At 37.6% G+C, this 19,272-nt stretch overlaps 1 protein-coding gene across 1 annotated transcript in view; it reads left to right on the top strand.

Moving 5' to 3' along the window:
• Positions 1–19,272, top strand: part of LOC132545558 (ubiquitin carboxyl-terminal hydrolase isozyme L3-like) — a 48,181-nt gene that overhangs the window by 6,076 nt on the left and 22,833 nt on the right. Inside the window, exon 5 of the mRNA XM_060209245.1 lies at positions 12,832–12,907. Within this exon, the coding sequence (XP_060065228.1) occupies positions 12,832–12,907 (76 nt within the window). The remainder of the gene's footprint in view (positions 1–12,831; positions 12,908–19,272) is intronic.

Raw genomic sequence — 19,272 nt, 5'->3', positions numbered from 1 at the left:
GTTATCGTGGTAAACAATTGATACACTGGTGAGAAAGATGAGGTTATCTCCCTTAGACTGATGTTCTACTCTTTCTTACCCTGATAATTTAAATAATGAATCTCTTAACCTTTAGTTTGTTTTAAAATGAATCAATTCACACTCATTTTGGTTGTAACTATTGTAAAAGAACCTGTTTGTGATATATAAGGAAAAAAGAAGCTACATACTTGCCATAATCATATCGCATTAAGTTACAACAACAGCTTTCAGTGGCCATTGTCCCAAATGTGTCAACTTCTGTGTCAACCTGCATTCAAGGAGATTACCCTGATTTCACATCCCAAATCAGGGGGGAAATGTGTAAAAAATTTTGCAGTGTTTTACTCTCCATGGAAAAGAATTTTCATCCAGTTTGATGATATGAAAATAAATAACGGTGATTTGGTCTTTTGATACATGTAATTTATTCATGGTTGTCTAGTCAAACTGAAATGTTTTGATACAATAACTATTTGTGTTCTGCATCACACAAAAAATCAGCTGTCTTCGCAGCGGAGTAGTCAGTGCCTTCAGTGAGCATGTTTTGTACATAATATTGAATCTATTGTATCAAGTCCAAATTCTGAACGAAACTGAGTTTTCACTTTTTTCATGTGGAAAATAGTCTCTCATGACCAGTACTGCTGACGGGCAGTATTAGATATATCAAAGTCAGCTTGCTCAGATTTGGAGAGAAACTGTTTTTCCGTTTGCTCCATGCAAATGATTTTGCAAAGTAACTGTCTGAAAATATTTTTTTAACAAGTTTGGTGAAGAGTACAAAGGTGCATGAGCTCATATAGTTTCTTATGAGAAAAAGGAGAACTACCAGCTTTGAAAAATGTGCCATTTCCATTCAGATATATATCATTGTACATATGTGTGAATGACTTAACCTTTGTCCTAGTAAGTAAAGAGTGGCAAACCAGTAGCTCAAACAATAGGCACCCTTGTTGAACTCACATGTGTCAACACTGCATTAGCATTGGACACCCCACAACGGGTGCAGAGATGGTCATGTTCTAGGGTATTTGTGATTTTACAGGGTTGGCTTCTGAAATATGGGGTTTATTTTACTGTATTTGGAAAACTGCCACAGTGGAGAAAATGGCTAAACTTCGCAAATATCTAGGGTTTTTTCTGGAGAATCCAGAATGATTGACACCAGTGCTGTCCATCTTGGTCACTCTTTTGAAAAATGCAAAGTGAGGCATGAAGGAGTAATGCAGCCACACACAAACCTATATAGGGCATGATGGTATCTCCTGGCTTGTGGAGTGTAGTCTGATGTGAATGGCTTCCTTTATCCTCTATCACATCAAGTTCTGAGTTTTGCTCTCTGTCAATGATGGATACTCTGAGCTTGTCAATTACATGACTGATTTCCAGGGCATGTGATTTACAGAGCGTGCTTGGTTACAGCAGAGGCGTTGGATGTAGAAGTCCTTGTGAGAAGAAGGTCAGGTAGCACCTAGAATCTTGTAGATCACTTTGTATTTATCCTCCTTCCTATGTTTGTCCTAAGGTGAAATTTAAAAGTTCACACAGGCTGGTACCTGAGGTTTCAGATAAACACAGACACCCTTCTTCATTAGGACTCTAGGACCTCAGATATACCTCTAACATCAGGAATGACCTCACATACTTGAAACAGGTCTTTCTGTTGCTCCTTATTTCTGGAGATTTCCGATTGACGAAATGCCTAGTTCCTGTAACCTTTGCTATCGAGTACTGATCTCAGGTGTTAGAGCGCCTTACTTTTGTTTACATGGTCACTGATGACTTACAAAGCATGTGATGGACATGCTAGAGTGAAACATTAACAAAATTCCCAAATCCACTAGACTTCTCAAAGAGTCTTTGTGAAGAGAGGCAGAACCAGAACATCCCTACAGTACAGATATGAAAGGAAGGGGGTTGAAGGTTAATGGGAAACTATTCCTTTTTTAGCTCACCTGGCCAAAAGGGTAAAGCATCTAGGATCCTGAGAAAACGGACCCAAAAGGGGATGTTTTAAAATCATACTCTTCCTGTCAAAATTATAGGATTTTGACCAAACTTGGTCTTATCAATCTTAGGTGAAGGGGAAACAGTTTTGTATCAACAGTGGGTATTGACCTCCTCTGGCAGGAGGGACAGGGCCCAGTATGGGGAAATAGGGCAAATTCTTGAAAATCCTACTCCTCCTGTAGGAATGATTGGATTTGGTCCAAATTTGGTCTGATGCATTAGAAGGAGGAGTATCAAACTTGTATAAATGGTGGATATCAGCCGTCTTAGATGGATGGCGTGGGAACAAATATGGGGAAAAAGAGCAAATTCTTGAAAATCCTACTCTTCCTGTAAGAGTGATTGGTTTTGACTAAATTTGGTTTTAAGCATTCTTGGGTAATGATGAATCAATTTTGTCAGGTAAGTGATTCAGGCCCTATGGGCCTCTTGTCTTTTCATTACATTTTGAAAGGCAAAGTAAATAGAGAAAAGCCAATCCTAACATAAAATATGCTGGAGTTCAAAAGTTCTGGACATATTTACACATTCTTTGACGGCAAATTCCAGTTGTTCAAAGCTTAGTTTGAGTGGTAAGTGAATATTTTCAAATATTAAATAAACAAAATTGGAAATATTTCTATATTTTTTACCATTACACAATAGTAGTTCCTGATGACGGCTGCATAGCAACCGAAACATATAGACATATTCCACAAAACGTCCTTGTAATGATGAGTTTACTTTTTGCTTTATTACAAAAGTAGATTTGTAAGAGATAGAATTTATTGATGTTCTTGAGTGCCAATTTCACTCTGAAAATTTTTTTACTATAACCTCCGGTTATCTCCAGCAACAGGGACCAGATAATTTGACGTTATGCTTGACGAGATGACTCCATTTTGAATAGCAACAGTTGTATTCAACTGTTTTATGCCATTATCTGGTTAGATTTTATTACAAAATTGTTTTATTATCCAAATTCGAGAAAATCCAAAATATACACAGGATTTGTGTTCAAATAAGTAGTGTTATGCATATATATGGTTGCTATGAGACAAGCAATTATCATATTAAAAACTTTCAAGAAGTGACAGACTAGGTATTCCTGACACAATTCAGATTGAGAGTTGCATAAATCACCAACTAATGATGCTGTTTTGAAGTTAATTCTCGGAGACGAGGTATAGATACAGATGATAGGATATATCACTTACTCTATTGTTAGTGGTATATCTAGAAATAATGAGCAAGTGACAATTATAATGACTCTTCAGAAATTTTTGTTTTAAATAATATAGTTCTACCATCATAACATACCTTTGTACCTAGTTCCATATTTGTAAAACTGTTAGAGTAATGAAGTGTTCAATCTTCCTCAGGTGCTGGCTGCACACTTGTACATAATGTATCACACTCTTCCAACTAGATATCTTAAGATACTTATTAAGCTAGTGATATCAATGGATATGTACTTGACACTGTTAAATAGTGCATTGTGGGGCTCAGCAAGAGCAAGATATTGTTTTTGTATTCATGCTGCTCTTGGATAGAAAGATCTGATATATGTAAGTGTTTGTACCCTTGACACTGGGTATTTCTGTCCACGTACCCTTAACACTGGGTTTTGGTGTCCACGTACCCTTGACACCGAGTTTAGTGTCCATGTATCCTTGACACTTGGTTTTGGTGTCCACATACCCTTGACACTGAGTTTTGTGTTCACGTACCCTTGACACTGGGTATTTCTGTCCACATACCCTTGACACTGAGTTTTGTGTTCACGTACCCTTGACACTGGGTATTTCTGTCCACGTACCCTTGACACTGGGTTTGGTGTCCACGTACCTTTGACACTGAGTTTTGGTGTCCACGTACCCTTGACTCGGAGTCTTGGTGCAAAATATTTTTGTTAGAACAGTGCAAGTGTGCCAGAAATGGGTTTCATCTGTGAACGCACATGCTTTATAAAATCTTAGACTAGGTCTCCGGTAGAAGATCGCAATTCAATTTGTGGGATGAATCATATTTCTCATCACAAAAACTGAAAAACAACTTAGGTGACATAAAATTTTCATATGTGCCTTCACATATATTTTAAATAGGATACAATGATAATGTGATACATTAAAAGGTCAATGTCACTAACAGATCTGTAACTTTTATGGAATCTTGCAACGTTTCAGGGGTCTGGGAAAATATTTTAAACCACTAGGCACAGGACTGGTGGTATGAAAAATTTACTCATCCGGATGGAAATTTTACTTCTCCAAATTGAGCTATGAAATAGCGACTTAATCAGCGAGGATGTGACATGTGACTTTTTTCTATTTTTATTTGAAGTTTTAGTGAAAAAACTATGCAGTGATGGCTGCTTTGCTTCAGACATTGTGTTCGACTTAGGCTTGGTTTAGTGTTTGTTTACATCTGACTGACTAGGTGCTAGGTAAGAATGAGAGCACCTGGAATCAGTATGACCGCGGGAAAATGACTAAAGTATTCCGAATGCTATATTTGACTTCATGGGAGTTCGGTGTAATCGAAAGTTAGAGAGCAGACTGAAATATTTTGTTTTCAAAGTACCGTATACATGTTTCTTTACATTTTTATTGAAATTTAAGTTGTTACATTAATATCATTGGAAAAAAGTATTTGTCCGACGGATGACTGACCAAGATAAATATGGTTGTCCGAGACAATTTTCACTCGTCCATGACGACCGGATGAGTGCTTTTCCGGACCCCTGCGTTTTATAATTAAACAGTCACTTTATAATCTATTGTAAAGTTTTGATATTGTTCTGGTTCAATTTCCGATATCAATGCCAGTTGCAATCTATTAATATGGGACATTAAATTGTTTTAGTGAATTGTACGTTTGCACAAATTTCACATATTTGATGGAAAGTTTATGCAAAATTTCTTATTTGGCTTTTGATATTCATTGTTTTGAAAAGTTTTTTTTTTGCATGTAATGGATTATGTCTTGCATTAAAAGTTACGAATATGAATTATCAACCTGTTTATCCTTTCAGGCTACTTTGATTATCAAATTAATTCCTACATTCACTGGCAAAAATGTGGGGAAAAAAAAGATTTGGAAATCATATATAGTAGAAATCAATAACCATCGCCCCAGCATACTATAAAAAGCAGTAGAACTGGTACCAAAATATTCACGGCAATATAGGTTTACTTTAAATATAACCATCTTTCCAAATAGAATGTTTAACAATGCCCTTTAGAATCAAGCTATATATAGACTGTTTTGTTTCAACAATTGACACATTGATAGTCATTGTGTTCCATGAAGTTGCGGATGGGATTGCCATAACTGTGATTTATTATTAACAGTTGATAATTACTGGATATATATTTTATGTTTGTTACCCCTTTTCATTAGTTGTGCCTAAGCAGTTTAGGTACGTAGGGAAAACAAAATGGCATACCGACCATAATGGATTGATGGATCATCCCCAAAATTTCTGTGTAGACCTCATTATGCATATTTCATCTTGGGTCTAATCAGAAAAAAATCCCAAATAGGTGCAGTCTTGGTTTTTAAGTACTGACAGGTTCATTTTCCAATTTATTAGATAGGTTTATTTCCTTATGGTCTCTTGTGTATATCAATTTTTGGACCAATTTGTAAAACAAAATGGCCAACAGGTGACCATCGTGGATTTGCAAAGATCTAGTTTGTTATCGCTGTTCCTTTTGAATGTATTCAGTTTTATATGTAGGTTTTCATGGTCCTCAGTTTTGTATTTTTGATTTTTGAATTGATCTGAAAAAGAAAATAATTGAGTGATTTTGTCAATTAAGATTTTTCTATCACTATACCTTCAAAAGTATTGAAGGAGCCTTCTCAAATTTTCATGGGAGGTTCCCCCTTAATCCTTACTGTTGTGGGTGTTTAATTTTTGTGGTCTACTTTGGTGTTTTATTGACATTGTTATTTATAACACTGATTAAAAAGATAGGGGAAATGGAACCAATTCTTTAAAATACTGTTCCACCAGTTATTGCCCTTTGTTATAATTTCGTGTCTAAAGCAAAACATTTAATTGCTTGCATTGAATTAGAATAATGAAATATTCAAGCATATAATCTATTTAATTGTTAACTATGTTACATACCACATTCTATATTCTGTCATTAGCCTCATTAATGTACAAAACATCTCAAATATCCACCCACGTTACCTTTTGTCAGTGACAGTATATTACCAACATAATTCTATTAGTTTTATTTTAAGATGTTCCTATCTAACCTTTCCATTTCTGTGGAATGATTTGTTGTGCTGATGTACTGTAGCTAGGCCAACATATTTTCTCTTTGATCTCCATCAACCTTATCAGTTAAAAAGATTACATAACAATGGACTTCTTTATATGGACTAGGTCAGGTGAACAGACAAGAAGCTGCTTATCAGAAGGATATTGAACTCAATAACATTTTTATTATGTAAAAGAAATGAGTATTTCAAGATAAATAGAAAATCTCCTGTTCTTAAGGCAGATGATCTCTGGTGGTATACTTGTGACATTTCTTCCTGACTTACTCTTACCAGTCCCCAACAGGGATCAGGGAAAGGGAATGATTGGATGGGAGGAAGAGGGTATGTGAAAGAATAGTATAGTTTTATATTGTCTGTCTATCCTTCCATAGAAAATCTCATGATGACCTATTACGACCTGCTTTTGCAAACTTGAACCCCCCAAAACATGAACCAATTTCATTGAAATTTTGCAGAAACCTTCCCAGGCCAAAGATGAACCAAAACAGTGAATTAAATGGTCCCTACCCCCAAAGGGCCTGAGGGGCAGGGCCAAAACTGGTCAAAGTGACTCAAATTTCAAAAATCGTCTGAATACCAACACATGATAGAATCAAATGCTCTTCATGCATTCAAGCATCTTATGAAATTAATCCAAAATTATGAATTTCATGGCTGAGCATAATTTGTTTAATTTTCATTGGAAATATTTCAGACTTGGCTAAAATTATGACTAAATAATGTCAATTTGATAGGAGGGGTTAAGTTTACTATAGTCTATATAGGAAAATTGCGTTTTTGAGCATAATGTTATTTTTCCATTTGAATTAACTTGGAAAGAAGCATGAGGATAATAGTATGCATATATTGACACTGCCTGACCTTAAGTCTTACTATCGTTAATGTCACAATTTCTTTTTTCGTGACACTTGAAAGCTATTTACCCTTTAACCTTTATATTCAGTATTGCTTACCTGAAAGGCGACTGTCAAGGTCGCTAGGCCTCTTGTTTTCTTGTCTTCGTAAAATCATCTTCATCAGTTTCAACCAATTTCTTGCAGACTTGATAGACTGCTCTGGTATGAATAGAGTTTTCTCATTGTTTTGTTTTTTTTCTTTTTGGATGGGACAAGAATGGTAAGATTTATATTTGTATTCCTTATTGTATACAGTAATGGGACAGCATACATTGTTCCTCTGTTGTGGTATTCTTGGTAAATGATACAGTAGATATTATATATTTCTTTAAAGACTTTAGCTTTTAGATCAATTCGTGATTGGTCTTTGATCATTTTAGAAATATTTTTGATCAGTCATGGAGTTATAACACTGGAGTGATTCCCATCAATATCTAAAGCTTTTTTCTTTCAAATGACTATAGCAGTTGGTCAGATGTTAAACAGCTAACATAAAAAGTAAGTCTATTTACATACATTTTGAGTTATCATTCAGTAGATAATACCAGGCATTATGAAGATTGGATTCTAAAACCTGTTTAGAATTACATTTTATGTGTCTTTAGTCCAGTATGTTGCTGAGAATTGTCACTCTACCAAGGTAATCTGATACAGAATATTCCCTTTAAGTCTCTTCTATTTTTCAATATATTCCAACATCATGGTACCAGGCATTTTTGATTTTTTTTGTTTATACCACCTGGGAAATAAAACGGCTGACATTTGACTTACAAAATGATAATCTCAGCCCTTCCCTCTCCAGAGTGATGATCTCAGCCCTTCCCTCTCGGAACAATCTGGGCAAAAGAGTGTCAGTGTAAGTTAGTCTCTAGCAATACTGAAGCTAAAAATACATAGAAAATCAATGTGAGCTATCACACGGTACACATATTTAGATGGGTGACACAGATGTTCACTGTATAATAATTGTTTAGTGCTTGTTATTAGGTTAATTATCAGGTTCCTACCTAAGATATGGCTAAGATATCTATCTTTACATGGTAATGTTACTGAGGTCTTAATGATCGTAATGAATAAAACACCGCACAAAGCTAGCTGCCTCATGTAAAAGACATTGTGCAAAGGTGCAAAAGTGATCATTGCGACCTTCACCTCTCACATCTGTATATATTGTCAGTGAGATTTCTATGCAAGACTTTAAAATATCGCTGCTACAGTATGACATGGAAATTCTTGTGGTTTGATTATAAAATATCACTGATAGAGGATGAAGAAGGACTACGGGTATTGCATAATTCGTTAAAGAAATCTGTTCCTTATTAGAGTTGTGAAACAAATTCTGTTCTTTCTAAACAAGTCATATAAACAAACTAAATAGAACCATATTATGATGATCAAATTTCTTCAATGAAAGAATCACATGATCAAATTTTTTTTTAACATTACAAAGTACTTGTTTTCTGTTGTCTCAGTGTTAGCATTTCATATTTCATGAAAGCGTATGGTCCAATGTGAACACTTTCCTGTATCGCAGTGTTCAGATACCAACTCTGATTAAAGGTTGGAGAGGGTTACTGTAGAGTGTTACATGGGTCACCAGTGCTCCAGATAGCCTGCGTGAATGCGTTTTCACGCACAATATTTCTAATTTCACCCTAGGAAAAAAATAAGATTTGCGTCATTAACCCGTGCGAAATCCGGACTCTGCGTCAATGTCCGGCTCCAATATTACGTAGTTAGAAAACTCAATAATCTAAGTCAAACAGACACTTATCAAGTAAACGAAACTCGTAACAAGCGCTTTCTTGATCGTGATTATAAACCAGTCGCATAGCAAATATGGCGCTGTCAAAAATGTTTACAAATTCAGTGTTACCCTAATATGGAAAAACCCATACACTTGTTGAAGGCAGGGGTGAAAAAACCCCTCAATTTATAAAGGTAGGAGTGAAAACCCCACATGTCAAAAAGTTATCTGGAGCACTGGGTCACGCTGTCAATTCATTTCAATATATTCAATACAATGCTGTATTAATGCACAGATATCCTCCTGAGGTCCATGATCATTGCTGTCATGTTGTGAAACAAAAATGATTGGAGTAAAATAAGATTTAGCTTACTATTGCACTTGGTCATTAGATGAAAGGTCAAGGTCAGATTTATCACTTGAATTGAAAACATTTCAGTCAAGTAGCCTAACGGATGTCCGTTTGTTTAGGTAATTTATGCCAAGGTCAAAGTTTGCTTGTATTACAAAGAAAAGTATTTTAACTATTACACTTTAAATTGGCTGTTACCTTAGATCTCAACATGGGAAATGGAGAATTTGGCTTCTGAATGATAAAATATGTCCATAATACAGCGATACACTCGTTGTTTTTGTACATATTTTTGGCATCAGAACATTGTTTATCTTGATTATTGTTTATAAACATGTTCACGTTCGGTTTATTATGAAGAGAGCCGCACATGTCTTATTATGACCGAGTGGGTCACAAAGCTAGTCACGTGACGAAGTCCTTTTCATCCACAGCAAAGAAAAAATGGATTACGGGGTAAACAAACCCACATGTCTTATGTATGACACTTGCTTTTGTGCCTTTCTGCTAATTCTTGTTTGCAGTAAATGATTCTATAATGTTATAATATATGATTTTTAACAATCAATCTTAGTAATTCTTTTTGTTTTGGCTTTGTCGTGTGAGAATTATCAATGTCAATCGCAGGCGCTAAATTAGTGGGGCCCCAGAAGGGGTAAATACAATCGGAAAAGAAAAAAACTCATTTGTGCAGAAATGCACAGGAATTGATACTTTGTCTGTACACATTAATAGATATTGCACTGTTTATTATGAAGGCTATGTTTATCATCGCGGTTGTTATTCTTACAATAACACCAGTACCGTCATATTTTTACACTTAGAAAGAAAACCCCCAATTGGGCCCCATCTTACAGTCAACAACAAACACGCGTTGTCGATAGTAAATACAAGCTAACATTTAGCTAACCAGTCAAGCAGCAGCTTTTGAAAATTCCGAATTTGTATTCAGTCCAAGATCCTCCTTCAACTTTCACCATCTACCGATCTCCTGTCTTATATAAATTCTTGTCTGTCCTTTTTTCTGGTCTGACTCCTTCCTCTTATGCTTTCTGCACTTTCTGTAAGGTAACTTTTAGGTCCGCGTCACCTTTTCGTATTTCGTCCACCATATTGCTTCTTTCTAGGCTTATACGCATGTGCAGTATCAGGGTTATGGGCTCCTGTCTTATATAAATTCTTGTCTGTCCTCTTTTCTGGTCTGACTCCTTCCTCTCATGCTTTCTGGCACTTTCTGTAAGGTAACTTTTAGGTCCGTGTCACCTTTTCGTATTTCGTCCACCATATTGCTTCTTTCTAGGCTTATACGCATGTGCAGTATCAGGGTTATGGGCGATAATATATAAATTAGATCAGGACCGCAATGTTTACATTCTTTATTTTTTAGATATCAATAAAAAGTGGTTGCAGTGACTTTTTATTTTAGTAATTAACAGAAAAATAGAAAATAGAAAGTTTTATATATTTCTCGTAGTGTTTTTTATCATTATAGTCGCTTTAACAAAAAAAAATTATCAGAACTGAAAATAAAAATGAAATTAACTTTCCAAAGTTCAAGGCCATCCAGGGAAATTTCAAATGTCATGTCTTGCATCAGATTCGCAGGAAGAAACTAGTTTCTTATAAATCATTGATGATTTTCCTGGAGACAATAAGATATACCATTTAGTTTTAAAACCAGTTGGCTCTTGTTACACAAGAAGATGCGTTTAGGTGATTAAAGATGCAGATGTAGGTCACTGTTGAGTTGTATTATATCAGCTCTTCTTTGTAGATTTGATTAAAAACATGTGGTTTCTATTAAAAAATGGCAGTGATTAATTACATACCTGATCATATAACAAAATTTATTGAGTCCTTTTCTGGCTTGTTCTTGTTCAAAATTTAAAGGAAATGTAGTCTAATTTCAGAGGAAGTTTAATTTAAGTTACGAATAGAACTAATGTAAATTCGATTCTACAACTTTCCCAAGTTATACACAATTGCAAAGTAAGATATTGATTTTCCAGTACGTAGTTACAGTGCTCCAGCATTGTGCCCCTGTGACATACAAGCAAGGTAATCCCTCCCAGAGGAATGTCATGATTAAACAAATGTAGGTCACAAAAAAGGTACTAAAACACTTCCCAGGAATGTTCATTTATGTACATTGGTCTCTATGGAACCTCTGGTGTCAATTCAGTTTTCCAAATATAGCCTAATTGTTAGGGAAAACCATTCCTAGTCTTGCTAAATCATGTGAACTTTTCCAAAAGTAGATTAGAATGTCCAACATTTGTCAATATTGACTTGTAAATGCAGTTTTATAAAATACCTCATGATATGTCAATTGTATTCCAGATTTTTCCTCTGAAATCGTTGGGGTTATACTTTTCCTCTACTTCACTCATTTTTAATGGCAGGTTGTAATTTCGTCTTTTCCTTATCATGGCCGTTTTGTTACCAAATCAGAAAGGTGAAATTATTAGATGTTGTAGTTTCCAGAAGATACTTTGTGGTGTACAGAACCACCTTAATGTTGTTGAATAAGCATGTAATATATATGATAGTAAAGAAAAGGAGCAATTCTTGAAGCCAGGTTTCATGCACTCACATCTTCCATCTACTGTGCTGGTAGCTGACATGTTTCAACCTAAGGGCAGGCCATCCTCAGGGCACTGCTTACATGGTTAAGAAAAATAAATTATGACATCAATACATTTCTAAGAAGTACTTCTAGACCAAAGTTTCCTGCTATACAGATTCAGAGACCAATTTCACTGAAACTTACATGTACCAAAATTAACACAAAGTTCAACTTCATCTACAGGCGAACTACTTGGAACCCAGTGGTAGTACATGGGTGGACTTTAGATGAACGTGTATAGACATTTTATTACACTAGTCATACAAATAACATAGACTTCGATTAATTTAATAATTTAATAATTATCTATAACATAATATATATATATATTGTATATACAACAAACAGTTATGTCATCATTGCATACTTATAACCATGATGGCGTTATGCCGCTTGAGCATACGTCACAAGTAGACAATTGAAGATGTCCCCACATTTTATGTACATTAGGTGCCCAAAATCACTGTTATGTTGTCCCGAAGAAGCCCCAATAAGGGGCGAAACCGGTCAACAAATAAATTTATGAATCTTCGCCTGTTGTGATTGACCTCTACGCCTTTGAAAGTTCAACATCAGTGTTTTTGTGTTTTCTTTCATGCAGATCATTTCTAAGTTTATGTCCTGATGTTGAAATGTAGCTTATAAATGTCCAATTTCTCTTAATCTTTAATATAAGTAAGCCCTGACAATGATATTTTGCATCTTGGTTTTGTTTTCTCATTTTGACTCTTCGCTATCTTGGGGGAAAAAAGGGACATTCATTTCAATTTTCATGTGGTAACAGCAAGGCTTTTGATATAATTCGTGTCCTCTTTGTCATTTATTATTAACAAAACCTTGGAAGTTTTGCCATCAAAAGTCAATAGTTCTGGAATAATGTGTTCATTTCTTTTCTTTTCAGGCTCCTTCTGCAGATGAAAAAGTCAATACACATTTTGTGGCATTTGTATGTAAAAACAACAAACTTTATGAAATGAGTAAGTATAGTTAGTCTGAATTTAATGTATGGTTAACCATTCAGTTCACTCCACAGACAGAGTTTCTGTTTCTAAGATCACATGAAAAAGAAGTGGACTCAAATTACAAGCATTGCCAAAGATAACTTAAAAGAAAGCAGAACACAAAAGATCTGTTATTTGATTGAAAAGACATTCTGTTGATTAAGTCTCTATATAGGTACATAGTGGGTTCATTTCACTGGGCAATCACTGGATATATTGCATTCATCTATAGTAGAATGTGCTTGGGTAACCAAAGCTTTACCTAATGATAATATAAACTTAAAAAACATTGGCTACATCCTTACAAGTTTAATAACTCTAAAATAGAATAACATGATGTTACCTCAATTTATCCTGCATGTGTAATTGATTTTTTGTGTCTTCTGAATATGTTGAAATTGATTATGTGACCAACAAAAGCTGTTTTGGGTTGATAGGTAAATGTATAGGTTCATGTACATTAAAGTACCTGAAAGCAACAGGTACATGTACAGGGAAAAGCTGTCTCTGCTCTAACAGGTGCTTGTACAATGGTTACCTGTCTCTCCTCTAACAGGTGCTTGTACAAGGGTTACCTGTCTCTGCTCTTAGCAGGTACATCTACAGAGTACCTGTCTCTACTAGAACTGGTACATGTACAGAGAGTACCTGTCTCTGCCCTTAACAGGTACATGTACAAGGAGTACCTGTCTCTGCCCTTAACAGGTACATGTACAAGGAGTACCTGTCTCTGCTCTTACAGGTGCTTGTACAAGGGTTACCTGTCTCTGCTCTTAGCAGGTACATCTACAGAGTACCTGTCTCTGCCCTTAACAGGTACATGTACAAGGGTTACCTGTCTCTGCCCTTAACAGGTACATGTACAGATAGTATCTGTCTCTGCTCTGAACAGGTACATGTACAGATAGTATCTGTCTCTGCTCTGAACAGGTACATGTACAGATAGTATCTGTCTCTGCTCTTAACAGATACATGTACAGATAGTATCTGTCTCTGCTCTGAACAGGTACATGTACAGAGAGTACCTGTCAGTGCTCTGAACAGGTACATGTACAGATAGTATCTGTCTCTGCTCTGAACAGGTACATGTACAGATAGTATCTGTCTCTGCTCTGAACAGGTACATGTACAGATAGTATCTGTCTCTGCTCTTAACAGGTACATGTACTGATAGTATCTGTCTCTGCTCTGAACAGGTACATGTACAGAGAGTACCTGTCAGTGCTCTTAACAGGTACATGTACAGATAGTATCTGTCTGCTCTTAACAGGTACATGTACAAGGAGTACCTGTCTCTGCTCTTAACAGGTACAATGTACAGATAGTATTTGTCTCTGCTCTGAACAGGTACCTGAACAGGGAGTATGTATACCTGTCTCTGTTCATAACAGGTACACATACAATGAGTACCTGTCTCTGCCCTTAACAGGTACATGTACAGAGAGTACCTGTCTCTGCTCTTAACAGGTATCTGTACAGAGAGTACCTGTCTCTGCTCTTAACAGGTATCTGTACAGAGAGTACCCTTAATTTTCGTGTATAGTGCACACTTTTTCAAGCTAAAACTGTCGTGTCAAAAAGGGGGTGCGCATTATACGCAGGAACATGCCATTCTTGGGGTTATCATTCCCGAGTTCTGCGTCCGCCATATTGGATTACCTCCCTTCACATAGTTACATGTAAAAGTCGTCAGTCATATATGATAGTTAGGAGATAAAAACAACAAAAAATAAATAAAATAAAATAAATTTCGAATGTTTTAATCATCAGCCATTCATGCTAGCATTACGGTGAATTGTTTTTTTTGTTTTTTTTTTCGTTTCCCGTCGTTGGAATAGTGACGGTCTTGCTATTGGTCGGGGCTATAGTAGTGTCCTAATTTCTGCCTCATTTTGTTGATGTATCAATGGAATTCAATGAGTGCGGAAGTTTTTGGGCATTGGCGACCCCATGACCTCTCTTGATCTGCATGACCCGCACACGCAGTTCTGTTGCACTGACAGCAATGCCGGCATCTCGGCGATCGCATACAAAGTTGGACAGCTCTCTCTCCATCTCTGGGTGATTCCTTGTCCCACCTATGTCAGCCCTTCTGGTCAGTGGTTGGGACTTTAGACGGTCTTTTTTTTCTTCTGTGCCTTGATATTTCACTCTGAAATGTCGAAGTGGCAACCAGCGGCACGAAACTCAAGTCTCTCGGCGTAGTCAATGGCGTTCGCTGTTTCCCCATGTCGAAGTCGGTGTAAATAATCTATAATTAAGTACCTTCGGATAGTGCGGTAGGTACAGATATGGGGACAAGGTATGATTGAAACTTTTCAGACATTTAAATCAACATCGTTTTCTGAGCAATAGTACGCATACAGCCGAAGCCGGGTGTCATCAATCTCCTCATACTCAACGTGTTTGTTACCTGGTAAGAACCGTTAATTATCCAATAAGCCAAGCCTTTCATGCTTGTTAAGTCAGGCACCTGTGTTAATTTGTTTACATAAGGTAATTAAATATGTCAGGGTCACGATAATTGTGGTTTCCTAATATCAATGGATCAAACCACAACTGAATCATCGCGGTAACCAGTAATCAATTAATCTTTCTGTAGAAAATATATAATTTTTTTTTAATCTCGCCCCAAAAAAGTACCTGCGCACTATACCCGAATGCGCACTATACCCGCAAATTTACAGTATCTGTCTCTGCCCTTAACAGGTACATGTACAGAGTACCTGTCTCTGCTCTTAACAGGTACATGTACAGAGAATACCTGTCTCTACACTTAACAGGTACCTGTACAGAGAGTACCTGTCTCTGCTCTTAACAGGTACATGTACAGAGAGTACCTGTCTCTGCCCTTAACAGGTACCTGTACAGAGAGTACCTGTCTCTGCTCTTAACAGATACATGTACAGAGAGTACCTGTCTCTACTCTAACTGGTACATGTACAGAGAGTACCTGTCTCTATTCTAACAGGTACATGTACAGAGAGTACCTGTCTCTGCCCTTAACATGTACATGTACAGAGAGTACCTGTCTCTGCCCTTAACAGGTACATGTACAGAGTACCTGTCTCTGCTCTTAACAGGAACATGTACAGAGAATACCTGTCTCTACACTTAACAGGTACCTGTACAGAGAGTACCTGTCTCTGCTCTTAACAGGTACATGTACAGAGAGTACCTGTCTCTGCCCTTAACAGGTACCTGTACAGAGAGTACCTGTCTCTGCTCTTAACAGATACATGTACAGAGAGTACCTGTCTCTGCCCTTAACAGGTACATGTACAGAGAGTACCTGTCTCTGCTCTTAACAGGTATCTGTACAGAGAGTACCTGTCTCTGCTCTTAACAGGTATCTGTACAGAGAGTACCCTTAATTTTCGTGTATAGTGCACACTTTTTCAAGCTAAAACTGTCGTGTCAAAAAGGGGGTGCGCATTATACGCAGGAACATGCCATTCTTGGGGTTATCATTCCCGAGTTCTGCGTCCGCCATATTGGATTACCTCCCTTCACATAGTTACATGTAAAAGTCGTCAGTCATATATGATAGTTAGGAGATAAAAACAACAAAAAATAAATAAAATAAAATAAATTTCGAATGTTTTAATCATCAGCCATTCATGCTAGCATTACGGTGAATTGTTTTTTTTGTTTTTTTTTTTCGTTTCCCGTCGTTGGAATAGTGACGGTCTTGCTATTGGTCGGGGCTATAGTAGTGTCCTAATTTCTGCCTCATTTTGTTGATGTATCAATGGAATTCAATGAGTGCGGAAGTTTTTGGGCATTGGCGACCCCATGACCTCTCTTGATCTGCATGACCCGCACACGCAGTTCTGTTGCACTGACAGCAATGCCGGCATCTCGGCGATCGCATACAAAGTTGGACAGCTCTCTCTCCATCTCTGGGTGATTCCTTGTCCCACCTATGTCAGCCCTTCTGGTCAGTGGTTGGGACTTTAGACGGTCTTTTTTTTCTTCTGTGCCTTGATATTTCACTCTGAAATGTCGAAGTGGCAACCAGCGGCACGAAACTCAAGTCTCTCGGCGTAGTCAATGGCGTTCGCTGTTTCCCCATGTCGAAGTCGGTGTAAATAATCTATAATTAAGTACCTTCGGATAGTGCGGTAGGTACAGATATGGGGACAAGGTATGATTGAAACTTTTCAGACATTTAAATCAACATCGTTTTCTGAGCAATAGTACGCATACAGCCGAAGCCGGGTGTCATCAATCTCCTCATACTCAACGTGTTTGTTACCTGGTAAGAACCGTTAATTATCCAATAAGCCAAGCCTTTCATGCTTGTTAAGTCAGGCACCTGTGTTAATTTGTTTACATAAGGTAATTAAATATGTCAGGGTCACGATAATTGTGGTTTCCTAATATCAATGGATCAAACCACAACTGAATCATCGCGGTAACCAGTAATCAATTAATCTTTCTGTAGAAAATATATAATTTTTTTTTAATCTCGCCCCAAAAAAGTACCTGCGCACTATACCCGAATGCGCACTATACCCGCAAATTTACAGTATCTGTCTCTGCCCTTAACAGGTACATGTACAGAGTACCTGTCTCTGCTCTTAACAGGTACATGTACAGAGAATACCTGTCTCTACACTTAACAGGTACCTGTACAGAGAGTACCTGTCTCTGCTCTTAACAGGTACATGTACAGAGAGTACCTGTCTCTGCCCTTAACAGGTACCTGTACAGAGAGTACCTGTCTCTGCTCTTAACAGATACATGTACAGAGAGTACCTGTCTCTACTCTAACTGGTACATGTACAGAGAGTACCTGTCTCTATTCTAACAGGTACATGTACAGAGAGTACCTGTCTCTGCCCTTAACAGGTACATGTACAGAGAGTACCTGTCTCTGCCCTTAACATGTACATGCCCTTAACAGGAACATGTACAGAGAATACCTGTCTCTACACTTAACAGGTACCTGTACAGAGAGTACCTGTCTCTGCTCTTAACAGGTACATGTACAGAGAGTACCTGTCTCTGCCCTTAACAGGTACCTGTACAGAGAGTACCTGTCTCTGCTCTTAACAGATACATGTACAGAGAGTACCTGTCTCTGCCCTTAACAGGTACATGTACAGAGAGTACCTGTCTCTGTTCTTAACAGGTACATGTACAGATAGTACCTGTCTCTACTCTAACTGGTACATGTACAGAGAAAAACTGTCTCTGCCCTTAACAGGTACATGTACAGAGAGTACCTGTCTCTGCCCTTAACAGGTACATGTACAGAGAGTACCTGTCTCTGCCCTTAACATGTACATGTACAGAGAGTACCTGTCTCTGCCCTTAACAGGTACATGTACAGAGAGTACCTGTCTCTGCCCTTAACAGGTACATGTACAAGGAGTACCTGTCTCTGTTCTTAACAGGTACCTGTACAGAGAGTACCTGTCTCTGCCCTTAACAGGTACATGTACAGAGAGTACCTGTCTCTGCCCTTAACAGGTACATGTACAGAGTACCTGTCTCTGCTCTTAACAGGTACATGTACAGAGAGTACCTGTCTCTACTAGAACTGGTACATGTACAGAGAGTACCTGTCTCTGCCCTTAACAGGTACATGTACAGAGAATACCTGTCTCTATTCTATCAGGTACATGTACAGAGAGTACCTGTCTCTGCCCTTAACAGGTACATGTACAAAGAGTACCTGTCTCTGCCCTTAACAGGTACATGTACAGAGAGTACCTGTCTCTGCTCTTAACAGGTAAATGTACAGAGAGTACCTGTCTCTACCCTAAATGGTACATGTACAGAGAAAACCTGTCTCTGCTCTTAACAGGTACAATGTACAGAAAGTACCTGTCTCTGCCCTTAACAGGTACCTGTACAGAGAGTACCGGTCTCTGCTCTTAACAGGTACATGTACAGAGAGTACCTGTCTCTGCCCTTAACAGGTACATGTACAAGGAGTACCTGTCTCTGTTCTTAACAGGTACCTGTACAGAGAGTACCTGTCTCTGCTCTTAACAGGTACATGTACAGAGAGTACCTGTCTCTGCTCTAAACAGGTACATGTACAGAGAGTACCTGTCTCTGCTCTTAACATGTACATGTACAGAGAGTACCTGTCTCTGCTCTAAACAGGTACATGTACAGAGAGTACCTGTCTCTGCCCTTAACATGTACATGTACAGAGAGTACCTGTCTCTGCCCTTAACATGTACATGTACAGAGAGTACCTGTCTCTGCCCTTAACAGGTACCTGTACAGAGAGTACCTGTCTCTGCCCTTAACATGTACATGTACAGAGAGTACCTGTCTCTGCCCTTAACATGTACATGTACAGAGAGTACCTGTCTCTGCCC

This window comes from Ylistrum balloti, unplaced genomic scaffold (genome assembly GCF_031769215.1).
Source record: "Ylistrum balloti isolate Yb309-2 unplaced genomic scaffold, AGI_CSIRO_Ybal_v1 Utg369850, whole genome shotgun sequence".
In the NCBI taxonomy this organism is placed as follows: Eukaryota; Metazoa; Mollusca; class Bivalvia; order Pectinida; family Pectinidae; genus Ylistrum; species Ylistrum balloti.
This window is presented reverse-complemented; position numbering and strand designations above follow the sequence as displayed.